At 40.5% G+C, this 26,926-nt stretch overlaps 1 protein-coding gene across 1 annotated transcript in view; it reads right to left on the bottom strand.

Moving 5' to 3' along the window:
* The window catches only part of LOC124864818 (LIM and SH3 domain protein 1-like), a 42,056-nt gene that overhangs the window by 14,110 nt on the left and 1,020 nt on the right, over positions 1–26,926 (bottom strand). Inside the window, exons 2-3 of the mRNA XM_047359750.1 lie at positions 11,012–11,106; positions 1,720–1,804 (exon numbers count right to left, since the gene is read on the bottom strand). Of these exons, the coding sequence (XP_047215706.1) occupies positions 1,720–1,804; positions 11,012–11,106 (180 nt within the window). The remainder of the gene's footprint in view (positions 1–1,719; positions 1,805–11,011; positions 11,107–26,926) is intronic.

The following is a 26,926-nucleotide window of genomic DNA, read 5'->3' as shown; positions in this document are numbered from 1 at the left end:
GTGCCTTGATACAGCACTCTGGGAACAGCCTATTGGTTCAGAAATGTCTTTCTGTGTCTTACCCTCTTGCTTGAGGGTGTCAATAGCGGCCTTCTGGACAGCAGTCAGGTCAGCAGTCTTACCCATGATTGGGGTTTTGAGTGATGAACCAGGCTGGGAGTTTTAAAGGCCTCAGGAATCTTTTGCAGGTGTTTAGAGTTAACTCGTTAATTCAGATGATTAGGTTCATAGCTCGTTTAGAGACCCTTTTAATGATATGCTAATTTTGTGAGATAGGAATTTTGGGTTTTCATGAGCTGTATGCCAAAATCATCCGTATTAAGACAATAAAAGACCTGAAATATTTCAGTTAGTGTGCAATGAATCTAAAATATATGAATGTTAAATTTTCATCATGACATTATGGAAAATAATGAACTTTATCACAATATGCTAATTTTTTGAGAAGGACCTGTAGGCTCATTTAAATCCAAAGGGATTAATGTTGCTTTGGATCAGCAGGAAACAAGTACCTCCCAAATCATTCTAGTTTAAAAGAGTAGCTTTTAAATTTTTCAGAAAGTAATTTTATTTCCAAATAAACACTTGTCTAAGAAGCCTTTGGCCTCACAGCCTCATGTTTTTCCTCATGCGTCGGTTTCAGGGTCCTTAGTTTACTTCAGTGTCTAAAAGCTACAGATTTGTTCACAGACTGATGATTAGAAAATCTGAAAGTTGATTGAACGTGTGTAAGATAAGCTTGACAGAATCCGTCGTGTTGGTCCCAGCTTCCACCTTGAAATAAAGTATCCAATAAAAGTTCAGTGAATATGTTTTGTTCCTCAGAATTGCTGTTAAATCCAGCATAAAAAGATGGAAGTGAGAGCACTGAAGTTGTTGAAAAAGCATTTCCGTCCTTAGAGATTTCAGTTTTTTGGTCTCACTTTCATGTTTCAGATCAAACTAATGTTAATATCAGACAAAATTAAATATGTAAATACGAAGTGCAGTTCACCACTATTCCCCATTTCCTCCATTAACTGTGGTTCACTGGAGTGCCAAGGCCTTAGAAATGACTTGGTAAACCTTTCCAGGCTGAAACATGTCAATGACTCTTATTTCAACTCCTCTTAAGTTCTTTAGATCCATGTATGATATTTTGCTTTCTGAGATGTATTAGCCTACTTCATGCTGCCAGACAGGTTCCATTTAAGAGCTTTCTTAATCAGGCCTGGATGTTGCTAGGGAAAAAGTGGTCAATCAGAGTTAATTTATGATTTTATATTGGGGAAGATTAGTTTTTCATGTAGGAGCAGGTTTGTTTGGATGAATTTTTCACTTAAATAAAATCATTAGAAAAATTTATTTTGTATTTACTCTCCTCTTTACCTAATATGTAAAATTTGTTTGATGATCTGAAACATTTAAGTGCGACAAAAAACTAAATTTTGTAAGGCGGCCAACACTTTATAAAAACACTGCCAGCTGTGGGTTTGTTTAGCATCTATTCAGACGTTCAATAACTCCAAAGTTCGTTAAAAGGATTCCTGCTGAGAAAGGGAACCAGAAATATCCAACTACAAGTGATTTCTTACGACAGATTTATGGATGCATTTTACTCCCAGGCTTGAACACACATGCATGACACCACTGCTCATAACAACCAGGTACTCGCAGCCTCTTACAAAAAGGAATTTGGTAAGTAATGAATAATTTGCATGGCTAAATGCAACAATTTACCTGGCTCTGCATCTTAGTCTGCTGTTTGAGCCGGAGGTTCTCTGGAGTATCAGCCACACAGGTGAAGTTTGTCTTGGGGTAGTGTCTGTAAAAAACATGGAGAACACTAGTGAACATCGATGCAGATGCCAGCTTCCACTGTGACACACAAACCTAATCTCCTATGAGGAAAAACAGCAAAAACCAAGCAGTGTACACATGGTGGCCCCAACATGAAGGCCTTTGTTATTCCAGGTGGTCCCGACATTGAATTAGGAGAGCCTGTAGACAAAGAGCATGTCAGCATTAACAATGGTCTGTAAGTGAGAGCCAAAAAAAAAAAAGCTTGAAAAAGCAGAAATACCAGAAAGGGACTGTGACGGGGGGTGGGGGGGGGGGTCAGAGTTCGGAGACAAGCAATAGCAGGTGTAGAGAAAGCCTTTTCAGCCTTACAAAGCACAAAGCACAGGAATACACAGTGCTATGGGGACAACAGCAAGACAAACAGCAAGCAGCAGACAGCAACGAGGTCAAACAGAGTGTGAATGATGTCATGGGCACCTCCCATCAGCAGAGCATGAAGGAGACTCTTTCTGAGTAGATTCACTTTTTTTTTTGCAATCTTAGATGCATCTTCCTTTCATTTAGGGAAAATGCTGTTTGAAACAAATACGATTAAGCACACTTAGGGGGCTTCAATGCAGACGTGTCGCACCCCAGCTGCCCTCTGGGCAGACTGACTGCAGTGGTCCGAGGAAAAAGAAGGAACGGAGCTTCAGGACTTTCATCTCCAAAGCATCTGAGATATAACCAGGAACATTTGCCAGTTGCTTTTATTCCCACTAATGCACATCAAGTCTTTTTTTAAACTGGAAACCCAATTCCAGTGAGAGTGAAAAATGATTCTATGCATTTTTTTGATTGAGTCACCATTTAGCTTCTATTCTTCACACTGCCCATTGACTGCCTGACCTGCCATTAGTAGGAAGTATATGTGAGGCATTAGACAGTGTTATTCTATACTGGAGGCTTTCAAGGAAATGCAACCCTGGGTCAACATGTAATGGAGCCTGCCAGTTCAGTCTTAAGGGCAGAAAAACCACATGGTGCAAATCTAGTGGGAGTTGGAAAACCCCTAACAGTATATCTAACAGCTTATTTGGACTACATTTCCCAGCCTGCCTCAGGACACCGGGTGTCCCTTAAATTCTTTAGATGCTCCCAATGCCTTTGGGTGCCCCACTTTATCTATGTTTGCAATTTCATTCAAAAAAAAGCTTCTTAAACTCCATGAGCATTACTCAAGCCACAACCATGTTTGATTAATTGCTAAAAAAATTATACTTTTATAAACATAGTAAAATCAACTGTAAAGACAGTACCCTAAACCTAGACATTTGTTCTTTCTCTGCACCCGTCCATAAACTGCTGTCTTTGCTCTAGTCTTTTTACGACTGCCAGGGCTAGTTGAACTAAAGCAGCTGCTATCTGTAACATTTTGATGTTGTGGTTTGGGAAGCTAGTATAGGAGGTAATATCAAATGGTGCAAAGGACGTTGCAGTTTCACTGCCAAGATATCTAATCATAGAAGCATAAAAACATTTTCCTCCGCTTACACATTAGTATTTTATCGGTTTATGAAACAATGTCTTGAAAATCCATGTAACAACCACAAACGTCTGGATACTTTATTCCGCTGGGCCAACATGAAAGGAGCACACACCTATTGAGAGGAAGTGGAGTGGGAAAAATAAATAAATAAATAAAACGAAAGAATGGGGTTACTTTATATTCAGCCTCCTTGAAACAAGGAGCCAAGAAGGGGGGAGGACTCCAGTCCTCCAGAGCCCTGCATGTTTTAGATGTGTCTCTGCTCCAACACAGATGAACTGATGGCTCCTCAGTATGCCATTAAGTTCTGCAGGGGCCTCATAATGAACCATTCATTTGATTCAACTGTGTTGAACCGAGAAAACATGTAAAACATGAAGGACAAAGACTCTTCAGGACTGGAGTTGACCATTCCATTGTAATCCTGTATGTTTAGGGTAGTAGTTCTGCTGGAAGGTTGACCTCTGCCTCATCTTAAGTCTCCAATTAGTCCTGACCAGCTTCACTATCCCTGCTGAAGAAAAACATTCCTTCTGCATGATGCTGCCGCTACTATATTTCACAATGGATCTGCACTTAGGCCAAAAATGAAATTTGGACTTATTGCCCCCTTCTTCTTCATGGTAGGATGCCTTCTTCATGGCAGCCTCCCATGAAGGCCAGATGTGTCTATAGCTGACAGATTCATCGACCTGAGCTGTGGATCTCTGCAGTTCCTCCAGAGTTGCTGTGGTTTGTTCTTACGGGTTGGCTTGTCAGTTTAGGACAGAGGCCGACAACCTATGGCTCTAGAGGCGCATTTGGCTCTTGAGAAAAGTAACAAATATCGACATGAAATGAGCAAAAACACTCTGGATTATTAAGGTGGCTGACCCTGGTTGACGAGGAGGGCTTCATCTCGTTAGGTTTGCAGTTATGCCACACTCTGTCCATTTTCAAATGATGGACTCAACAGTATTCTAAGATTTCTAATTATTAGAAAATTACATCCTAACCCTACTATGATGTTCTCCAGAACGTTATCCCTGACCTCTCGTGTGTGGTTCTGGTTTTCCTGATGCCGTTTGTTCACTGATGATCCCTAATACAATTTCTAAAGCTTTTACTGAACAGCGGATTTATCCTGAGAATAAATTACATGGAGGAGAACTGTATTTACCAATCAGGGGACATCTAAAGGCAACTGGATTCTGCGAACCATAAATGAACCCAAACTTCGTAAAAATGTTAAAACCATGCATTCCTTTCCTTCCTTTTCACAATTATGTCCTACTTTGTGTTGGTTCAACACAGAATCTAATATATATTAAAGCTTGCGGTTAAAAATTGATGTAAAAAAACGCATCACAGTGCTCGTCAGAAGTAGTGCGTGTAGTTGAACTCAATTAACATCTGCGTTCCTCTCACTTTTGACACGTCTTTAGAGCCTGCTGATGAACATAGTAAATTGCTATGCAAGTGTAAAACATCCTTGTTGCAGTTAAAGCTCCAACATAAGATGAGATCTTGTAGCATGTCAGTGTGAACCCTTATTTTTGTGTTTTCACATCTATTTGACAGCATAACCAAGTTACAAGACTACTCCTCTATCTGTTGGACCCTACACTAGATGAGAAAGCCGCACACAGGAAACTGTGGTGCAAGCACAAAGAGAAGTGTTAAAAACAGAGGGGAGGTAAGAATGGGGGAGGAGAAGGGTTCATGCATGTGTAACCACATACACGAGCAGGCTACTGTCCAGGAAAACGAAAGAATGGGGTTACTTTATATTCAGCCTCCTCCAGGAGAGGACTCTTTGCAGAAAAGGAACAGGAGATGATGTGGTCAGCTCGACTCAGACCTGAAAAGGTTGGTAACCATGGTTTAGCAGTAACATCTAATCTACACAGATCCATAAAATTCAACAGGGTTGAAGAATGACTGGGAAGCAACACAAGAGGAAATGTGGAACTGGTGTTATCAGAGACAGCATTGGATAAATGAATACCTGCTCTAAATGACAGGCAGAGCAGGATGTTTTATGAATCTTAAACAAGAGTCTGCTTCATAATTCACAGACTGGACATTTCTGCTAGTAGGTTTCCAATGAAAATAGAAAGTATCCACCAAGAAAGACTTCAGTGTTGCACCACACTATAAGGAGCTGATTATAAATAACTGACCACAAATAACTGAAGATGCTGCAACATGTAGGAAAATATGAGGACAATGTAATCGACAAGAATAAATCAACATAACTGACGCGTTTTCATTAGACCAAAATTATGCTCAGCTTGATATAAACTCTTAGTCACTGAAGTAGTTTCCAACCATCAGCTCAAACAGTCCAGCAGAAACTGGACTGTTTGAGCTCTCTACATAATAAAGTTTTAATACTTAATACTAGCCAAACAACTTGTAAATCAAACTTCTGTGAAATAAAACTGTCCACTTAGGAAGCAACACTGATCAATCAATTTCACAGCTGTTCAAATGGAATAGACAACAGGGGGAAATCTTTGGTGATTAGCAAGACACTCAATAAAGGAGTGGTTCTGCAGGTGGGGACCACAGACCACTTCTCAGTACCTATGCTTTCTGGCTGATATTTTGGTCACATTTGAATGTTGCTGGTGCTTTCACACTTGTAGTAGCATGAGACTGACTCTACAACCCACACAAGTGGTTCAGGTAGTGCAGCTCATCCAGGATGGCACATCAATACGAGCTGTGGCAAGAAGGTTTGCTGTGTCTGTCAGCGTAGTGTCCAGAGCCTGGAGGCGCTACCAGGAGACAAGCCAGTACACCAGGAGACGTGGAGGAGGCCGTAGGAGGGCAACAACCCAGCAGCAGGACCGCTACCTCCGCCTTTGTGCAAGGAGGAACAGGAGGAGCACTGCCAGAGCCCTGCAAAATGACCTCCAGCAGGCCACAAATGTGCATGTGTCTGCACAAACTGTTAGAAACCGACTCCATGAGGATGGTATGAGGGCCCGACGTCCACAAATGGAAGGTTGTGCTCACAGCCCAACACCGTGCAGGACGCTTGGCATTAGCCAGAAAACACCAGGATTGGCAAATTCATCACTGGCGCCCTGTGCTCTTCACAGATGAAAGCAGGTTCACACTGAGCACATGTGACAGACGTGACAGAGTCTGGAGACACCGTAGAGAGCGATCTGCTGCCTGCAACATCCTTCAGCGTGACCCGTTTGGCAGTGGGTCAGTAATGGTGTGGTGTGGCATTTCTTTGAAGGGCCACAAGGCCCTCCATGAGCTCGCCAGAGGTAGCCTGACTGCCATTAGGTACAGAGATGAGATCCTCAGACCCCTTGTGAGACCATATGCTGGTGCGGTTGGTTCTGGGTTCCTCCTAATGCAGGACAATGCTAGACCTCATGCAGCTGGAGTGTGTCAGCAGTTCCTGCAAGATGAAGACATTGAAGCTATGGACTGGTCCGCCCGTTCCCCAGACCTGAATCCGATTGAGCACATCTGGGACATCATGTCTCGCTCCATCCACCAACGTCACGTTGCACCACAGACTGTCCAGGAGTTGGCGGATGCTTTAGTCCAGGTCTGGGAGGAGATCCCTCAGGAGACCATCCGCCGTCTCATCAGGAGCATGTCCAGGCGATGTATGGAGGTCATACACAATACTGAGCCTCAGTTTGACTTGTTTTAAGGACATAACATCAAAGTTGGATCAGCCTGTAGTGTGTTTTTCCACTTTAATTTTGTGTGTGACTCCAAATCCAGGCCTCTATTGGTTAATAAATTTGATTTCCATTGATGATTTTTGTGTGATTTTGTTGTCAACACATTCAACTTTGTACAGAACAAAATATTCAATGAGAATATTTCATTCATTCAGATCTAGGATGTGTTATTTGAGTGTTCCCTTTATTCTTTTGAGCAGTGTATATAATAAACGCAAGCGACTTTCCAATATCTAAGAATTTATTAACAAAAATAATTTAACTTCAAGTTAAAATGTTTTGATAAACAAACTATTTTGGTAGGCAAATGACATTCAACACACTACTAATTAAATCTAAAAGAATAGGGAGAACTGAAACTATGAAAAGGGAACAAAAGAATAAACCATAACCAACAAACAGATGCAATGGAATCACAGTTCCGAGTAAATATTTATGTTTAGGAACGAAAGTTTGTTTTAACTTATTCTGAATGAGGTCAAATTAGTCTTAAAACGAATTAGGAACAGCACTTTGTGTTCAAGCAGCCAGCTCACCATGCAAATCAAGACGGAAAATAAAATATTTTAATAAAATAGTATTTAAAAGTATGATTTGCCAAATAATAAATCAGTAACCTTTAAGCCAATTGATTCTTAATTTTATATTGAATTGGCCCTTAAAGTGGATGAATTTTGAATAGAGTTCCACTCAACGAAATAAACAGTAGTTACATTGTTTTATCCAAAATTAATTTATCTGCTCAGACACGACCTCTTACGTGAACCATTCTGATGAACAGGAGGTCCAAAGGGCAACGAGTTACACAGTGGGCAATGAAAAGAGGAGATGTGGCGGTTGCTTTTGGCCTAGCGTCTGCTTGGATTGACACACGCTGGCAGCTTGTGGTGCTGGGCAGAGTATCTGTACCAGTCAGGCGTGCAGAACTGTGGTTTCGATGCAGTCTTTTTCAGGCAGTAGGGGAAAAACAATTCGTTGACATGATTAGAGACATGTCTCTTCTTAGGGAATCTAGGGCTCAGATTATTTTACTGAAGAAGCACAAAAAGAAAGGTTTAAAATGGCTAGTCTTATTTTCTGCCTGGATACAGTCGTCGGATGCGAAAACAGACCACACCTAACCTTTTTGGATCTAAGGAAGTAGACTTATTTTCGGAGATGAGGTGGCATTCAGATGCTCATGTGCGTCTCCCCTTATGCTGCTGTGGAAGAACCGTGGGTATGAAAGCAAACAGGGCTGCGCATAGAGATTTGTAGGTCTCCGAAATCACAATGATACCCGGTGTGTCTCCTCCATCCTAGGAGCTTTCCTGAAAATGGGTCAACGCTGTGCATTCTGGGATTCAAAGTTTCTACTAGTCTATTTTGTTTGAGTAGTTCAGTCATTCTTTCATTCCAAGGCTGGGGCACAACAAGACTCTCAGGGAAGAGAGTGGAAATACAGTAAAAACAAACAGCCCTTATATCAATTACCAAGGTCAAACATAATAGAGTAACGATAAAGTAGATATCCCACAGACGAACGGGACGGAAACGTAACCTGCATTCATTTCCTAGGGCTGCTGCCTCCTCTACTGATGATGTTTACTCTCACAAGGCTTATATTAAACAAACAGAGAGGCATAATAAGCACACTCTAAAGGGCCTACTGACTTGCTGTGAGATATCAGGCAAGGAAAGACAGACAAAATGAACCACAATATCTTTTAACTTTGGAAAACCAAGTTTAGAGTAATAGACAGCTGCTGGAATTTAACACTTAAGTGTAAATAAAGCACAGGTTAAATTTTTTCAATAGAAAAAACAAAAGATTTCAGTAAATCCAGTAGGATCCCTTTTAAATACTATTATAAAGCAATTTAAGGTTATAGATACAGCTTCAAGTCGATCATGCCAAATAGATCATGAGACAGCAGTAAGTCAGTGTGAGTGCATCATGGGTATGACACTTAAATTGACTTATTTGAGGCAAATAATGAAAATGCAACATTTGACACTTGACACTTTTGACACAAAAGTAGAAATACCAAGGATATGCCAACGTAGCTTAAAAAATGTTATGCCTGAATTCTGCTTACCTACCTCAGGTATCTGATGTGTGTATTGCATGCCAGCTCAGGGTCTCAGAATACTAGAAGTTTTGAAGCCAGTCTAAAGTACACCTAATAGTTTCCTACTTGAATATTTTCTCATGTGCACCAACCCTGACGACTTCTAATCTAGTTCGGCAATATGCAAATGCATACAAAATGAGTTCCTGGGAAAACAACAGAGTCCTCTACCTTGGAGACAACCCTGGAAATGGATGGAGCAAGATTGTGTGAAAATACAGAAGGCATTTATAGCAAGGATCTGTGTATGTGCTATTGAAAGCTTGTGCTTCAGACTCTTTTCTCCCAAGCAGCTATTAGCTTCTTTTTCCAACAATACGCTTTGTACATCTGAAAATGTGTGGTATGTCAATAGCGCTTCCCGTTGTGAAAATGCAACTTCAGCACAGAAGAGCATGCATCAAACTGAGGACAACATCTAGATCAAGTTCTGCAGGGACTGCTTATCAAAGGTCAAATTGCCTGCAACCACAAACTTTTCAAGCCTTCATAAAATAGTCTGTAAAACATTTAAACCGGAAACAGACGAATGTATTTGTTAAACCTGGATGTTTTCTGTGTTTATGAAGACCTTCAAGTATTCAGATAACACACACTCCCACTTTTATCTTTCCCTCTAAGGGATTAAACCATTCAAGAGCCAAACTCCTATGAAACCAGCCACTGACAGGTAATTGATTCAGTCATCCAGTTCTGCTGTATAGACAAAACAAATTTAGCCAAACAAAAAAAAAAACCTCTTTATATTTTGTTACAGTTGCAAGCTGGGATTTTATGTGACAACAAAAAGTAGAATTGTTAAGTTGAGGGAAAATGATGCATAGTTTAAAAACCCTGCCTAGTTGGCCAATTGGAAGGTGATCATCTGTGATCATCAATGTTCAGGTAGAGAGGAGGACTTTTAGGGGGCCTAAGAGTGTCTTAAGCAGAGAAGATGGCAGAAAGACAGCGAGAAATGAGAGATATTCTCCTACCGGCTTGAAGGTGCAGGGATCTACCCCATAAACAGTCAAGTAAATGAGTAAATAAAAGCAAAATTCTCTTTTTTAGTTCACAGTTTTTTCTTGGTCTGTCACAGAAAACGAGAACGAAACACATTCAGCTTTTATGTTGTGAAAAGGTTCATTTGGTACAAATGTTTGAATTTCACTGTACACAAGATGTCAAAAGGGTAGCTGATGTTTGGTCATGTACAAGTATGGGGGAAAAACGTCATTCCTCATGTTTATTTCTTGAATTATTCATGACAGGAGAGAAACCATACATCCAACAGCCGACCCCAAGCTAGCACTTGAACATGGACCTCTAATTGGGATCAAACTGACATTGCGAAGACCACTTCTTTATTCATTTCTCACTGAATAAAATGGCAGCTCAGCAAATGAGCTTGTCAGGACATGAAGCAACGCCTCTTTCCTGTGCTCCCTCTCGGAACATGCACACACTTTCCAGCTCTCACAAACGGGCTTGAGAGGAGGAGGAAGTCATTATACGTAATATGAGAGGGCAGGGGGATTCCATGGATCGCTGATGGGCCTTCAGCATGTACTGAAGCATGAGGGAACATGCAAGTCCACCTCTGTCACTGTAGAGGAACTTCAGGAATTTCCTTTGTTTATACCCCCTCTTCCCCACTGAGAAGAGGGAGGAAGGGAAGCACTTTCCCACAGCACCATAGGCCTTTACTCTGAGGGGGGGAGCTGGAAGAGACAAATAAATAGTAGAGGAGGAAGCAAGAGGCCGTAGCTGGGGTTGCAACATGCACACCCACACAAACATTTAGAGTCCAATTTCAGGGCAAATCAAATGCTGTCCTCAAGCTGAATCCCTTCAATGTAAAGCATGTGACATTGTTGTTGAGATCCACAGAAGATGATATAGCTATAACTTACGCATTGCAGTATGGTCTCTTCTCGAAGCCTTTGTAATTCTTCATGTTTAGAGTCATTTTGCAGACCTCGCAGCTGAAGCATCCTTTATGCCAGTACTGTCAGAAAAACAGAGGACACAACAGGTTAAGGAAGGAGAAGATCTGTGTTTTTTTCATCTTAGCCAAAAGGAGATCAAGTCTTAAACCATTTAAACATAGGCTAAATCAGTGAGTAAGAAGTCTATTGCCCAATGTTTCACAAAGACAGGATCTGGATGCAAACAGGAAAATGAGTGGTTTGCATTGTGTCACACTAAAGTGATGCAATGTAGCTTGTGCACGCTGGCATTGAAAAATTACAACCAAAAAAAAAAAAAAAAAAAAAAAAAACAACTTCCTCTTTGGTAGCAACATCAAGCTAGCTGCTGTGGTGTGAGAAGGACTGAGCAGCTAAACTGTATCTGGTGAGAACATATCACAGTTTTCACATCAAAATCTCAGGCCTCTGCATTTTCACACACTTGTTTTTAAACTACCACTTCAAACGCCATCGGAATTACAGGTCCTTCTCAAAATATTAGCATATTGTGATAAAGTTAATTATTTTCCATAATGTCATGATGAAAATTTAACATTCATATATTTTAGATTCATTGCACACTAACTGAAATATTTCAGGTCTTTTATTGTCTTAATACGGATGATTTTGGCATACAGCTCATGAAAACCCAAAATTCCTATCTCACAAAATTAGCATATCATTAAAAGGGTCTCTAAACGAGCTATGAACCTAATCATCTGAATCAACGAGTTAACTCTAAACACCTGCAAAAGATTCCTGAGGCCTTTAAAACTCCCAGCCTGGTTCATCACTCAAAACCCCAATCATGGGTAAGACTGCTGACCTGACTGCTGTCCAGAAGGCCACTATTGACACCCTCAAGCAAGAGGGTAAGACACAGAAAGAAATTTCTGAACGAATAGGCTGTTCCCAGAGTGCTGTATCAAGGCACCTCAGTGGGAAGTCTGTGGGAAGGAAAAAGTGTGGCAGAAAACGCTGCACAACGAGAAGAGGTGACCGGACCCTGAGGAAGATTGTGGAGAAGGGCCGATTCCAGACCTTGGAGGACCTGCGGAAGCAGTGGACTGAGTCTGGAGTAGAAACATCCAGAGCCACCGTGCACAGGCGTGTGCAGGAAATGGGCTACAGGTGCCGCATTCCCCAGGTCAAGCCACTTTTGAACCAGAAACAGCGGCAGAAGCGCCTGACCTGGGCTACAGAGAAGCAGCACTGGACTGTGGCTCAGTGGTCCAAAGTACTTTTTTCGGATGAAAGAAAATTCTGCATGTCATTCGGAAATCAAGGTGCCAGAGTCTGGAGGAAGACTGGGGAGAAGGAAATGCCAAAATGCCAGAAGTCCAGTGTCAAGTACCCGCAGTCAGTGATGGTCTGGGGTGCCGTGTCAGCTGCTGGTGTTGGTCCACTGTGTTTTATCAAGGGCAGGGTCAATGCAGCTAGCTATCAGGAGATTTTGGAGCACTTCATGCTTCCATCTGCTGAAAAGCTTTATGGAGATGAAGATTTCATTTTCCAGCACGACCTGGCACCTGCTCACAGTGCCAAAACCACTGGTAAATAGTTTACTGACCATGGTATCACTGTGCTCAATTGGCCTGCCAACTCTCCTGACCTGAACCCCATAGAGAATCTGTGGGATATTGTGAAGAGAACGTTGAGAGACTCAAGACCCAACACTCTGGATGAGCTAAAGGCCGCTATCGAAGCATCCTGGGCCTCCATAAGACCTCAGCAGTGCCACAGGTTGATTGCCTCCATGCCACGCCGCATTGAAGCAGTCATTTCTGCAAAAGGATTCCCGACCAAGTATTGAGTGCATAACTGTACATGATTATTTGAAGGTTGACGTTTTTTGTATTAAAAACACTTTTCTTTTATTGGTCGGATGAAATATGCTAATTTTGTGAGATAGGAATTTTGGGTTTTCATGAGCTGTATGCCAAAATCATCCGTATTAAGACAATAAAAGACCTGAAATATTTCAGTTAGCGTGCAATGAATCTAAAATATATGAATGTTAAATTTTCATCATGACATTATGGAAAATAATGAACTTTATCACAATATGCTAATATTTTGAGAAGGACCTGTATATCAAAACATATGCGGCTGCTCAGCTGATCGCTGATCTTTTCCTCTAATCCTCTTTCGAAATCTTCTCATCCATCTTTGTAGGAGTCATAGGAGTCATATGGGGTCTCAAAGGGAGACTGAAGGAGAAGGAAATGGACAAACCCAAAAGGAGGGAAGGGTGCATGAAAGTAAGGAGCTGGACAAAGCAGGTGGAAGGCTGCAGCCAGTCGAGGGTGGGTAGGAGAAAGGAAACGCCAGAGTGAGGCAATGATCCTGCTGTCATCGAGGAGAGGGAAGGAGGAGCACAAAGACACAGAAAGAAAGAATGGGACAAAAAGAAAGAGTATTTATTAACATGCCCTAGGAGCGCTCTGCCATCCGTCTCATTCTTTCACCCACTCTTTATCACTTTTTATTGCCCACACACAAAACGACAATATTGCCAACAAAAAGGCACAGAAAGATTAATTAAAACAGTACCTAAGGCAACAGAAACATGAAACTGCAACGTGACCTTCCATGTATTAAAATGTATTTATAATGCCGCTTGTATAACAGGAATACAAGCAGAAGGATCAGTGTTAGTTTCGGCGAATGATGCTAGCAGACCTTCAAAATGATTATGGTGGAGGTATGCATAGAATAACAAACCAAGTAGGAAAGTGAGCATCTGATGGCTTCAGAATAATCAGAACAACTTTGTCTGTTTGGGTCTGGATGTAAGGAACACCCTGGATGGTATGCAATGACTAATGGCAAGTGTATGCATATGTTTGTAGTTGCAAACCAGGGCATAGACAAGAAAACGCTCCCAGTGGAAACAGGGCCTTGGCTCTGATCAGGAGAGCTGGTCCACAGCCACACACCGAGCTGAGCCGTCAGGTCCAAACTTCTTATCCTACTACAACCAAGCTGGGGCTGAGGGAGCTGCAGATGGACACGTCATGTCACTCTTTACACGGCTCTCTCTCTTTACGCCTGCATTGTTATTTGAAACAAATACCTTTAGAAACAACAGGATACTACAGGCAAATTACATTTGATCTAACTACATTGGATCTGCATTGTTGTTTCAATGAGTAAATCAACAATAAATGAATGATGGAAATAATACACACAAACACAAACGTTTGGACCAAATTATTTAAAGAGAGGAATAGATTAACATTTACTGTTGTCATTCGAGTCAAGGAGGCAGGCATGGACTTTGACATTTTTGATAACCAGGTTAATTATTGACCCAAAGCGAAATTAGGGCATAGTATGCTCAACAGTTGACTTGAGCAGATTTGTACTCAACCAACCAGCTTTTCCACATTCTGCAGGACAGGACTGACATACAGGTCCTTCTCAAAATATTAGCATATTGTGATAAAGTTCATTATTTTCCATAATGTAATGATGAAAATTTAACATTCATATTTTTTAGATTCATTGCACACTAACTGAAATATTTCAGGTCTTTTATTGTCTTAATACAGATGATTTTGGCATACAGCTCATGAAAACCCAAAATTCCTATCTCACAAAATTAGCATATCATTAAAAGGGTCTCTAAACGAGCTATGAACCTAATCATCTGAATCAACGAGTTAACTCTAAACACCTGCAAAAGATTCCTGAGGCCTTTAAAACTCCCAGCCTGGTTCATCACTCAAAACCCCAATCATGGGTAAGACTGCCGACCTGACTGCTGTCCGGAAGGCCACTATTGACACCCTCAAGCAAGAGGGTAAGACACAGAAAGAAATTTCTGAACCAATAGGCTGTTCCCAGAGTGCTGTATCAAGGCACCTCAGTGGGAACTCTGTGGGAAGGAAAAAGTGTGGCAGAAAACGCTGCACAATAAGAGGTGACCGGACCCTGAGGAAGATTGTGGAGAAGGGCCGATTCCAGACCTTGGGGGACCTGGGGAAGCAGTGGACTGAGTCTGGAGTAGAAACATCCAGAGCCACTGTGCTCAGGCGTGTGCAGGAAATGGGCTACAGGTGCCGCATTCCCCAGGTCAAGCCACTTTTGAACCAGAAACAGCGGCAGAAGCGCCTGACCTGGGCTACAGAGAAGCAGCACTGGACTGTTGCTCAGTGGTCCAAAGTACTTTTTTCGGATGAAAGCAAATTCTGCATTTCATTCGGAAATCAAGGTGCCAGAGTCTGGAGGAAGACTGGGGAGAAGGAAATGCCAAAATGCCAGAAGTCCAGTGTCAAGTACCCGCAGTCAGTGATGGTCTGGGGTGCCGTGTCAGCTGCTGGTGTTGGTCCACTGTGTTTTATCAAGGGCAGGGTCAATGCAGCTAGCTATCAGGAGATTTTGGAGCACTTCATGCTTCCATCTGCTGAAAAGCTTTATGGAGATGAAGATTTCATTTTTCAGCACGACCTGGCACCTGCTCACAGTGCCAAAACCACTGGTAAATGGTTTACTGACCATGGTATCACTGTGCTCAATTGGCCTGCCAACTCTCCTGACCTGAACCCCATAGAGAATCTGTGGGATATTGTAAAGAGAACGTTGAGAGACTCAAGACCCAACACTCTGGATGAGCTAAAGGCCGCTATCGAAGCATCCAGGGCCTCCATAAGACCTCAGCAGTGCCACAGGCTGATTGCCTCCATGCCACGCCGCATTGAAGCAGTCATTTCTGCCAAAGGATTCCCGACCAAGTATTGAGTGCATAACTGTACATGATTGTTTGAAGGTTGACGTTTTTTGTATTAAAAACACTTTTCTTTTATTGGTCGGATGAAATATGCTAATTTTGTGAGATAGGAATTTTGGGTTTTCATGAGCTGTATGCCAAAATCATCCGTATTAAGACAATAAAAGACCTGAAATATTTCAGTTAGTGTGCAATGAATCTAAAATATATGAAGGTTAAATTTTCATCATGACATTATGGAAAATAATGAACTTTATCACAATATGCTAATATTTTGAGAAGGACCTGTAGATACTCTGATGACAGGTAAATGTTGTTACAGCCAACCCTCAACTATTCAAACGAATAAATCATTAGAGGGCACGTTTGAATAAAGATGAATAAACTGCTTCCATTTTCAATATAAAGTTAACAAAACAGGTCCGTTCCTAGAGTTTGTTCCATTTTGATTTTGACATAAAACGAAAGCAAAAAAAATGCATAAGTCAAAAAAGGATTTTCTCAAGGTTATTATTTTAGGCTTTTCTCGTTGCTAAAATGTATTTCTTTTCTGTTCTGATGCCCACAAGTTTGGCACAAAGAAGAGATGCCGGTATGAAACGTCTTGCGGTAGACGGCTCCATTTCATACTTGAAAGTGCTGCAAAAGTACCAAAAAAGCTTGCAGTAACACCAGCAGCTCATATCAAATCAAAATGGTAGTCAGTTTGGTAGTCAAACACGATGGCCAAGACAGGCACCCAACAAATATGAGCAACCACCTAAAGGTTTTTACTCGCAGTGATCAAAGAGCAACTGATTCAGAAACAGACAGAAATATATAGAATATATTTAGCCTCAACTTTAAGGGAACAGGATACTGCAGCCAGACTACATTTTGTCTATGATTAAATCAATAAATAAATAAATGAGCTATCAGATGTAAACACGTTTGGACTTTTGATGCAAGTTCACAATCCAAATGAAGGCTGGTGCGATCACTCTCTTGCAAAATGACCCACCTCTAGTCAAATGAATTTTAAAAACCCTCTAGCTGTCTGCAACTAAAGACTAGTCACGGAAACCTTAGAAAGTTGAAGTTTCCCCTTTTTAATATTGTGTACAAGGTTCTGGTCTGTGTGGAAATGGGCACCGGTAAACAAAGTGAACCAAATCTAAAGTAGTCATTCATGGAGAAATCTCTCCAGAGGTGTGTCCTGAAGTAAGGACACAGAAATGAACCAGTTATACCATTACCACCACCATACCTCTGATTTAAGTTCCCATCTTCCTCAGGATCTGCAGCAGTTAAACACAGAACAAATATGTTGATAAATCCCACCTGAAACTGTGTAAGAATCATCTTTGTTGTCAAGTTTTTACATTTATAGGGATGCAGAACACTGAACCTTGTCTAATCCCATTTCCCAGCTTTAATTTAAACATCAAGGTCCAATGTGAAAGTTATTGTCAAGTAAACCTAAGTGTCAAAGCCCAGAAGAACGTAGATTTAAAGTTTCTTCTATCAGTTCTCGATCTTAATGTGCTTCTGCTGCCATCTAAAACATCACCTAATGAAAGCTGTGCACCACCTTTACTGTTGCTACTATATTGACTCATGTATTTGTTCCTCAGAAAAAAAAAAATAATGATGACTGCTGCAACTGCTTCTGCAGCTAACAACAGAACAGCTGGTGTTATTCGGTAGTAGCTGAGACACTAGGGTTGGTAGAGGCGGCATGGCAACAGTCCCCACATTGTACTACTACCAGAGGGCTCATGTTGTGTTGTTACCAACTTTACCTTTTTAGTATCTTCGTTTGTTACTTTTAGGGCAAAACCTGGGAGCTGCAAAATGGAGCATGCTCACGTCACTTCTCCTAGTTTGGTAACAATTCAAAGCAGCCTCAACATGTCACACTGTGTGAGCTTGATAATATAAAAAGCCTTAGATATCCTCCTGTCATACCGTACGATGGAAGATGCCAGTATGCACAATAGTTGGCGCATCAGATTCAAATCAGAAAGGTCCGACAGAGATAAGTCCCACAATGACTGGACAGCAAGTAACTGGCGTTAAAGCTTTTATTACACAGGGTTCCAGCAGAGTTTTCATGTCAACACAATTCTTTTCCAAATGCAAATGTTCAGAGTTCTTGACCTTTTTATAGCTGCCTTCTACATAAATTTATGGCAGAATTTTCTTCCTATGTCAAGCTTTAAAACTGGGAAATATGAATGGATTTTTCCAACTTTTAGACAATAGGACAAGGAATGATGTCCGGAATTACAACTATTTTTCCCTATTCTATTTTTGGTTTTGCATTCCTTGCAAGAGTTGGAAAATTATTTTACATGCTTTTCCAGATTTCTCCAGACTGTTACTGTTAGCGTCACATGCTGCAAAGAGAGAGGAAGATGTGGGGGGAAAACAGCAGTAGAAGAGCTCATAACTGGACACAATGGAAAAGAGTCACACTTTGGCTCTGATAATTGCTGCATGTCGTGTTTGGTTGTGCGAGGGCTAAAATGGTGGTCAGTGCATCTGTCATACTGATTGACCACAAACCACCGACTAAAGATCACTACCAGAGACTTTCTTATGAATCATTTACAACAAAAGAGATAGTCTAAAACGGCTGATTGTGCAGTGTGACCCTGGATTTAGTCTGACTTTTTTCATAAAACAATTAACATCACATTAATCTGCTGAGCTGCCAGGTGAGGTAGTCTCAGCCCCGTATTCAGTCTTTTGATGGGTGGAGCAATGTTTCTATCACAAGGGTGGGATGCAATGCTTACAGGTGGTTTGTGTGACACACTGGCCCGCAGATTTGAAGGAAAACGACACAGACAGGGCTGGATCAAGGCCTCACAAACACACACACACACACACCAGTCCCTGCCATTAATGCAGCTTTGATTGGTTGAACTTAGGTGTGCCAAGACACACCAGATTGAGGCATTTCAGTCAAGTGAAATTTCTTCAGCTGTTAATAGGGCTGTAAAGATTAATTGATTTATGAAATAATTGTCAACTAAATTAGAAATCTAATAACCATTAACTGGATAATACAGACTTTAAAACATGCCATTTGCTGAAAGAACTACCCACTCAAAGCATTAATTAGGCCAAAATTGTACAAAAGATTTATACATTTTGCATTTAACAGGGTTCTCACCAGCGCATTTCACCGCACAGGAATTGCTGAAATTAGGCCGCTATGCTCAATTTTTATGCCCTTTGACATCTGGCCTCTCTCTCCATGTGGTTTTTATGTCGGCTGTGGCACACGAGCCGAGTCTGCTCCCGCTTCCTTTCACCCTATGCCACCGCTAACGGTAAACCTTTCTAAAACCATGTCAGCTTCGAAGGGCATCATATCATGACGGGTCTGCTGAAGAAAATCTCCGCCACCCCATTAAGATCATAAAAATTCCTGGTGAGAACCCTGTTCAAGATGAAAAACCTTTGTCTGTAAATATGCTCTATCCAGAACTCCTCAGATGGCAGTTTTAGCTTCACCTGGTTCTCCTGTAAACAAAATCTCCTATTGAGCACCTTTTGCTATCCGATTATTAATAGATTAATCAAATAAATAGTCAACAGATTAATTAATTAGTGAAATAATCGTTAGTTGCTCCCCAGTGGTTATACCTGAAAATAGAACAAAACTGCACAGGCGTCACAGGTCACGGATATGTTTAACCCTTAAGAATGGGAGTTGTCAGAAACTTTATGTATCATGCTCTATATGGACCTACAGAACTAAACCAAGACTCCTTTGGTTCCACCGTTGCAGGTTTCTTTAAAGCCCATATGTGAAAAACATCACCATCTTCCTTGGTGGTTGGACAGAGGCAGCTCAGAGCGTGGTTTGTCTTTCTGGGTTTATACTGAAACGGCAGGTTGATAAAATACAATCCCAAGTGTTTCCAACTAAAACATCTGAGACATATTTTCCTGTATGTATGAACATTCACTAGTTTCAACTACAGCCCAGACACTTTGCATTGTCCGTTAATGATGTGTTCAGTGTAAGAGTTACAGTAGAGGAGGGGCAAACAGAGATTGGGAAACAAGACATCCCAAATGTGTGTCAAAGTGGCCATCCAGCTGTTAGCCTTGTCTAGTTCCCTGAAAACCTTGCTCTTTAGTGCCAAGGCAGGATCTGACAGTCAGCTGGAAAAATGAGGACACTGCAGAGATGGGGCCCTAGAAATCAAATACTCATAAAAAAAACCTCACATCTCTGTCTGCCTGCAGCTCAAAGGCAAATGTGTATGCACGCTTATGCATAAGTGGGAATAAACCATGCAATTACGCATGTGTGCAGGACTATATGTAGGTTAAATGTCTCTGTGAGAGATGCATGTGTATCAATGAGGGTCCAAGCCTCCAGATAAGAGAAAATGCTCAGTCAGCATCAATTCTTTCTCAATGGGAATAAGTACAAGTAGTTCAGGAGGAAAAGCCCTAGTTATACAGACCACCAATAAAACTTTAGTCTTCAGTCAAAAAACGTGAAGAGAACCCTTAAAACTGGATTCCTAAATCAAATTCCTAATGCTAAATATACATTTAGTTATTTGTCTTATAGTAGCTACATTTACTACTTTACTCACAGCATCAAAAAAAATATCAAGCTTTATTCTAACATGACCAAAAATAATATAATATTCTTAAAGACCACTGTAACTTGTGTTGATAAAGTATTAATACCACATACAGTAATATCTGATTTATACAAGTTTTTACAAGAGATATGATAAATTTCTGCAAATACAAATTTGTTACTATACCTCCTAGCTGCAAGCTTCACACTATAAATACAACAATGTTATTAAAATTAATGAGATGTGTGAAGAACAACACTGTTCTTCAAACATCCCTGATGCAACCAAAGTTCATTCTACTTTTCAGGTCAAAATGCGTAGAACAAACAAATATTGTCTTTTCAGGCCATTATGACCTACTGTAACATCTATGAAGCCCATTTTTGACATGTAAAACATAACATCTTAAATAAAACCTTTGAACAAGCATAATAGCTGTCTGAACTAATTAATTACAATTAATAGACCGTATCATACACTGAACATCTCATCGAGAGATGCAGGAGATTTCAGGTGTTAAGTGCTGCCCATCTTGTGGTGTGAACTTCCTACGTCGTCATGTGTGTGGTAATTAAATTTGAGCACCGGACAGCAATGTGCAAGCAAGTACGCCTAAAGACTCCCACATCTGGATAGCAACTAAAATTGGTAATAAAAAAAAACATACCATCATATGCAAGTTAATTAAAGCCTAATGCCCATTTATTTCAGCCAAAGGCATTGTTGTTTAGCTGCAGGCAGACTGCGATTTGCACAAACTTAGCAGAGCTAGAAATGAGGTGTTTTCCAACCCTTCCAGATTTTAAAGTGCATTGATGTTTACATCTGTACACACACACACACACTTAATTAAGGAGGTCCAAAATACACCCAAGCAGAAAGAAGAGGAACATAATTAAAGTGAAATGCCACAACAGCTCTTTATCAGACTGTAAATCAAGCACAAGATAATGTTACCATCATGGCTATAAGTGTCTCTGCAATGGGATCCCATATTTGCACTGGTATAAACTAAACAGTGAAAAAAAAACAACAAAAAAAACATGTAAAGCGGTTCCATTTTTACTGGTTGTACACACCTGACCGCTCGCGGTAGAGTCGATGGCTGAGGAGGTTCTGAATGTGATGTGAGACACCAGGCGAAGGTGACTGGTGGGTGCTACAGACGCCTCACCTTTGACTCATGGGGCGACAAGACTCAGCTCTCAATGTAACCTGACTAAATACCGGAAAAGTTTATGTAAACTTGAAATGCTCATAAGAGTTCCAGATTTAGGCCCAGCAGAACCAGGAAATTTGCTGGCAGTTAATGATAAATATGTGATTTTCTTTGAACAAACAAATAATTACTTTCTGAAATCAATAAAACATTATTTTGCATAATACAAGACTGGGATGTGACTACATTCTCCTTCATACAGATCTATGCTCCATGGGGCTGAATATGGTATGACTTTTAACCCTTCCTTGCTGCAGTTTCCTGTGATTGAGCAGAAGCAGCACAGCAGACGCTTGGAAATCTTACAGCAGCAACATAAAGCAACCACCTTAGAAATAATCTAAAAATGGCCACGGGTTAGCCATAACAGGATAGAGTATTACGTTAAGCCCTGAACCCTTTAGTATTACTTTATATTTAGCATGGAGAGACTTAGCATTTCCTGTATTTTAAAGGGTCTTCTATAGTCATACTCCAGGCTTCAAGGAAGTGCTTCAAGAAATTAAAGAACAGAAAGGCACATAACTCAAGAAAAGAACTGGTGTTGTGTCCACACATTGTTACTCCGTAAATAATTATACATTTTTGCAAAAATCATTGTTACTATTAGCCCGTTACATAGACAATGTCTGCAGTTACATCGACAAAACTAGAAAACATAACAGTGACTCTAAAGATCTGCTTACTACTCAAACGATCCACAGGGCTCATCGTAGTAACCTGGTTAGTGAGAAAATATTATTTTCTGCCTTTAAAACAATTTAAAGTTTGGCATTATGTAACCAAACAGGAACGGTTGCTGGTCATTTTGCTATTTCTGACTTTTGACTAAATTATACAATTTTTGTGATAATTTATCGTCATAACTCATAAAAATACTTGACGACTAAAATCTAATGCAATAGTTAAGTACATCAGTACTAAATGAGTGGATGAATAGTAGAAGAAGTGAAAAGAGAGCCAGGGACCAATGGGAATATAGGCTGCAATAAAAGAGTCTGAGGACAGCATTTTAAAACTGGTTTTTATGTTATCTGTTATGTGTGGAGATTACACTGTATTACCCTTTTACTCTTAGTGGCTTGTTTATGACTGAATAGTTCAAAGCCTGGAAATACCTGGTGTAAAAAATATATCCCTATTTAAATAACTTCCTGCATAAAAATAGAAATATGGATTGAAAATCAGTGAAAAAAAAAAAGTCTTAAAAAGTTTAAAAGAAATACACAAAAACCTGCAAATCTATCAGTTAAAATTTTTTTAAATATCGCCAGAAAAATGACTGCCTAAATAGCAAAAACGTTAAATGAGTGTCAAGAGTTTTGAGGAGTATGGAGCAAAACAAACAAAAGCAAATGGCCAAACTGCTTCTGAAGCTTCATTCAGTGAACGTCAATATCTAGAAAACGAGGACGATGGCAAAACCCACACAGAAAAACATTCGTCGCTTCCTGCTCACCATCACATGCATGTTTACTGGAAAGTGCAAATTATTTCCTCAAAAATAAAAACAAACAAATAAACCAGTGATCTTGAGGCTTTGGTTCACCACCTAAACCTGTTAAGCAAGTGATAAATGGTTGTGTAAAAGCGAGCAGTGATGAAAATAAGATCTAGCAAGCATTGCAACATTAATTCAAATACATGGACACCTATATTCAGAAGCCTACAGACAGATTCAACATCTATTTTTCTAGATCTACATGAACAATGAAAGCTGTCTGTTTCACAAACTATTTATAGACCTCTGAACGCGCAACAGGTTAACCACCCCAGGAGGAGGTAATCTAACACACAATGGCCCACATATCAAATTAGAATACTAAAAAAAAAAAAAAAACTAGAACAGAGTCGTGTAACCTGCATGGCAGTCTGGCAAAATGCAGACAGTATGCAGTAATAATAGTTCAGCGCACCAACAGAGTGGAAGAAAGTCTTTCCACCTGACCACGCTATGCAGAGTTTTTATTTTAAAAATCCATCAGTCCAGTTTAAATGCAGAAAACACATTTTGCTCACACACAGCACTTTAGCTGAAATGTGCCTTCCTTGTTGAATCTCTCTGGCTGGACTTCAAAGCCTTTATGTGAAATGACTCCACAGAACTGACAGGCATGCTCTGGATCAATGAGCTAAATGTGCTTTTAATAACTTTATGTAACAAGCTGGTCTGTTAAGGCCTAAATGAAAGTTAACTGAAGGCAAAACAGTTGTAAAGAAGAGCCTGGACCAAAGTTCACTTCCTGTCCCTACGTGCTCTCAGCTACGCGTTCCTACGGCCAGGCCCGGCCCGGCTGCTTGTACAGGAACACAGCACTGACAAACAAGCCTTGTGGTTCAGCCTCTGTTGCCGTTACAGGAGGGGACCGTCAGGTGACAACGGTTGACAGTGGAGCCAGAACTAAAGCAGTAATGGCAGAACCTTGAGCTGCTCCCTCTGAACACCTAAGCTGGGCAGATGGAAAAATACTCAGTTCAGCCTTGACTGCTTTAAACAAACGGAGATGGAAATGTGTGTAGCTCTGAGAAAAGAGAGGAGGCTGTTTTTGTAGGTCTGAAGGGGGTGAAAACTGATACAGAATGGCAGAAAATGTCAACATATGGCAAGCTAGCTGGCTTTGCTGGATTCAGAGAAGAGAGTTGGCACTGCACGCCTTGAACGAAGCGTTACATGGGAGTGTCTGCTGGAATGCACTCTGCTTCGGGGTGGATTCCAGCGAGCATTCAGGCTGCACTTGTGGCAATTTGATTCCTATCAATACCAGCTTTGTAACAAACCAACATTCCCTCTGTGAAGATGTCTAATCTGCCTCGTAATATGGGGTTGCTTGTAGATATGGAGGGTTTCGGGGGTAAATCAATTCCAGCAGAGAACACAATGGGAAAATACATTTCATGTACATTCTGGAAAGAGTAATGCATCCAGGCTGGGGATGATGTTACTTTAGATAAAGTACTTTGTGAGCTCTTTCCCCACCTTCCTCGTCTATCAACCCTGACAGATAAGCAGATCTCAACAGCAATTGATTTTCTATAGCCTTTGAGGCATCCATTGCACAAATTATCAACTCCATCTACTAAAATGAGCTATAATGCAGGAAAAAAAAAAAAACGTGCTTGCTCCCGGACAGATTTCCCCTTTTTTTATTCATTTGTCACACCCTAATGCTTCAGATCAAATAAATGTTAATTAACTGTGGTTAACCCCATTTTTTAGAAGGATAAGATCCATTTTGCTAGCCAGACCCAGGCATGATTACTGATAGACCTGTAGAATCATGAAATCATTTAATTAGAATTTTTCTGACAACATGAAGTAGGCTGAAAAATCTCAAAAGGCAAAACATCATGCCCTGAGCTAAAACAAATTCAGCAACAGATGAGAAACAAAGGCAATCACATCCATCAGTCTTGAAAGGGCTACAAAGCCATTTCTAAGATGTTTGGACCCTAGTTAAACCACAGTGAGAGCCATTATCCACAAATTAAGGAAAGGTGGAACTGTGGTAAACCTTCCAAGTAGTGGCCAGCCAACCAAAATTACACCAAGACCAGACCACCGACTCATCCAGGGGACACTAAAGAACCCAGAACAACATCTAGAGCCCTGCAGACCTCAGTTGCCTCAGTTAAGGACAAGGTTCATGGTTCAATTATAAAAGATCGTCTGGGCACCCATGGGAGAGTTCCAAGGTCAAAACCACTGCAAAGGCCCATCTTACATCTGCCAATAAACATATTGATGACTTTTGTCAAGAGAAAAAAGTTATTTGCAAAACAAACTTATTTGCGCATGTCAAAAATCTTTGGTTACGAGTCTCGCTTTTTTGGTTTTGGCGCTCTCTGTTTTTGGTTGAACTCAAAGAATTTTGAGTCCTGGGAACATGAACATCCTGGGCGGGGCCTAAAGACGAACGCTGTAAGACGTTTCCCTATTGGTTAGCGCTGACTAAAGCAGCAGACGCTGATCCTCCGCACCTTTGAACTTCTGCTCGAACTGCAGGGCTTGCAGCGTCGCTTCAGTGAGCAGACATCAACTGTACAGAAGAAAACTGCGGTTAAGTTAGCCGACAGTCAGAAATACGCGGTCACGCCAGCCGACACCAGCTCTCTCATAAAGATTAGCGTCGCGCATACAAGGTGCTTTACGGTAATGGAACAGAAAGGACCCGATCCTGGCAACGGTTGAGAAAATAAGAGGAAAACAGAAAATTAACCTATAGAACCATTTATATTAATTACATTTTTACAACTTTCACATTCATGTTTTATGTAAAAGAATAAATATTTAATATTTTACTGTACAGTTTTGGAAAAAAAAAAAAAATCGTTACAACTGAAAGTTTTGATCACAACTTAATATTTTTTTGATTGAGATTAGTTTTTTTTTTATTGAATATTCCAAAAGTTTTGACCACAATTAATTTTTTTGATTGAGATTAGTTTTTTTGTTTGATTAAATAATATTGAGACAAATTTACCTCCATAAAAAACCCCACTGTCAGTTACATGCTGACAAAAAAATGCTGCAATATTCTGTCATGATTGACATTACTGGCATTATTATATCCGGTTTTAGCAGAATACTTGCACTGAATTTAAGTAGAGTTGCGCTGATTAGGCTTTAACAGAACAACAATTTACTGCATTCTCTGAGGTCTGACCTGCCCACTCAATTTTCTTTTCCAAGGTCAGTAACAGAGAGAGAAGTGCTGTAGGTTCTTTGATAGATGAAGTAGTTTTGAGAAGGAATTATTTCTTTAAAAAACGCTTAGTTTCAACATGTGGCCCTAAAACTTCAGATTTTTAAAATCGTAGGGGTTCTTAGCATTTAAATAATTTAAGGAACAGCAATTTACCTGTCAATCACCAATCAGAACTGATGCAGGAAAAATCTGGATAAAATCTCTGGCTAATGCATGTCTAAATGTGTCTGGTGTAGCTTATTTTAAATGTTGGGTAAAGTTTTATTTTAAGAAAAATGTCTGTTTTTAAGATTGCAGATTCCATGCATGGATACCAGAACATTTGCCGTTAAAGGACGGTTGAAGTCCTGATCACCAATCCCTGCTGTAGAGCTGCTGAAAGTCATATTCAAAGCAGAGAGACCCCACCCAGCTGAGTACAGTAAGCATTGTGCACGAATGCTTCCAATGGCTTGCAGAGTTAAATAGTTGTAACGCTCTTTATCAAACTTAATATTCAAGTTTCTTTGTGTAAACATGTTCTTGTAGTTTGAGAAGAAACGGGAACCAGATTGACACCATTAACATTTCCCTTAGCTGTGCCAGCACTGCCAATGGCTGACCTCC

The sequence above is a fragment of the Girardinichthys multiradiatus genome, chromosome Y (assembly GCF_021462225.1).
Source record: "Girardinichthys multiradiatus isolate DD_20200921_A chromosome Y, DD_fGirMul_XY1, whole genome shotgun sequence".
Classification (NCBI taxonomy): Eukaryota; Metazoa; Chordata; class Actinopteri; order Cyprinodontiformes; family Goodeidae; genus Girardinichthys; species Girardinichthys multiradiatus.
Note: the sequence above shows the minus strand (reverse complement) of the source record. Positions and strands in the feature narration are given on the sequence as shown.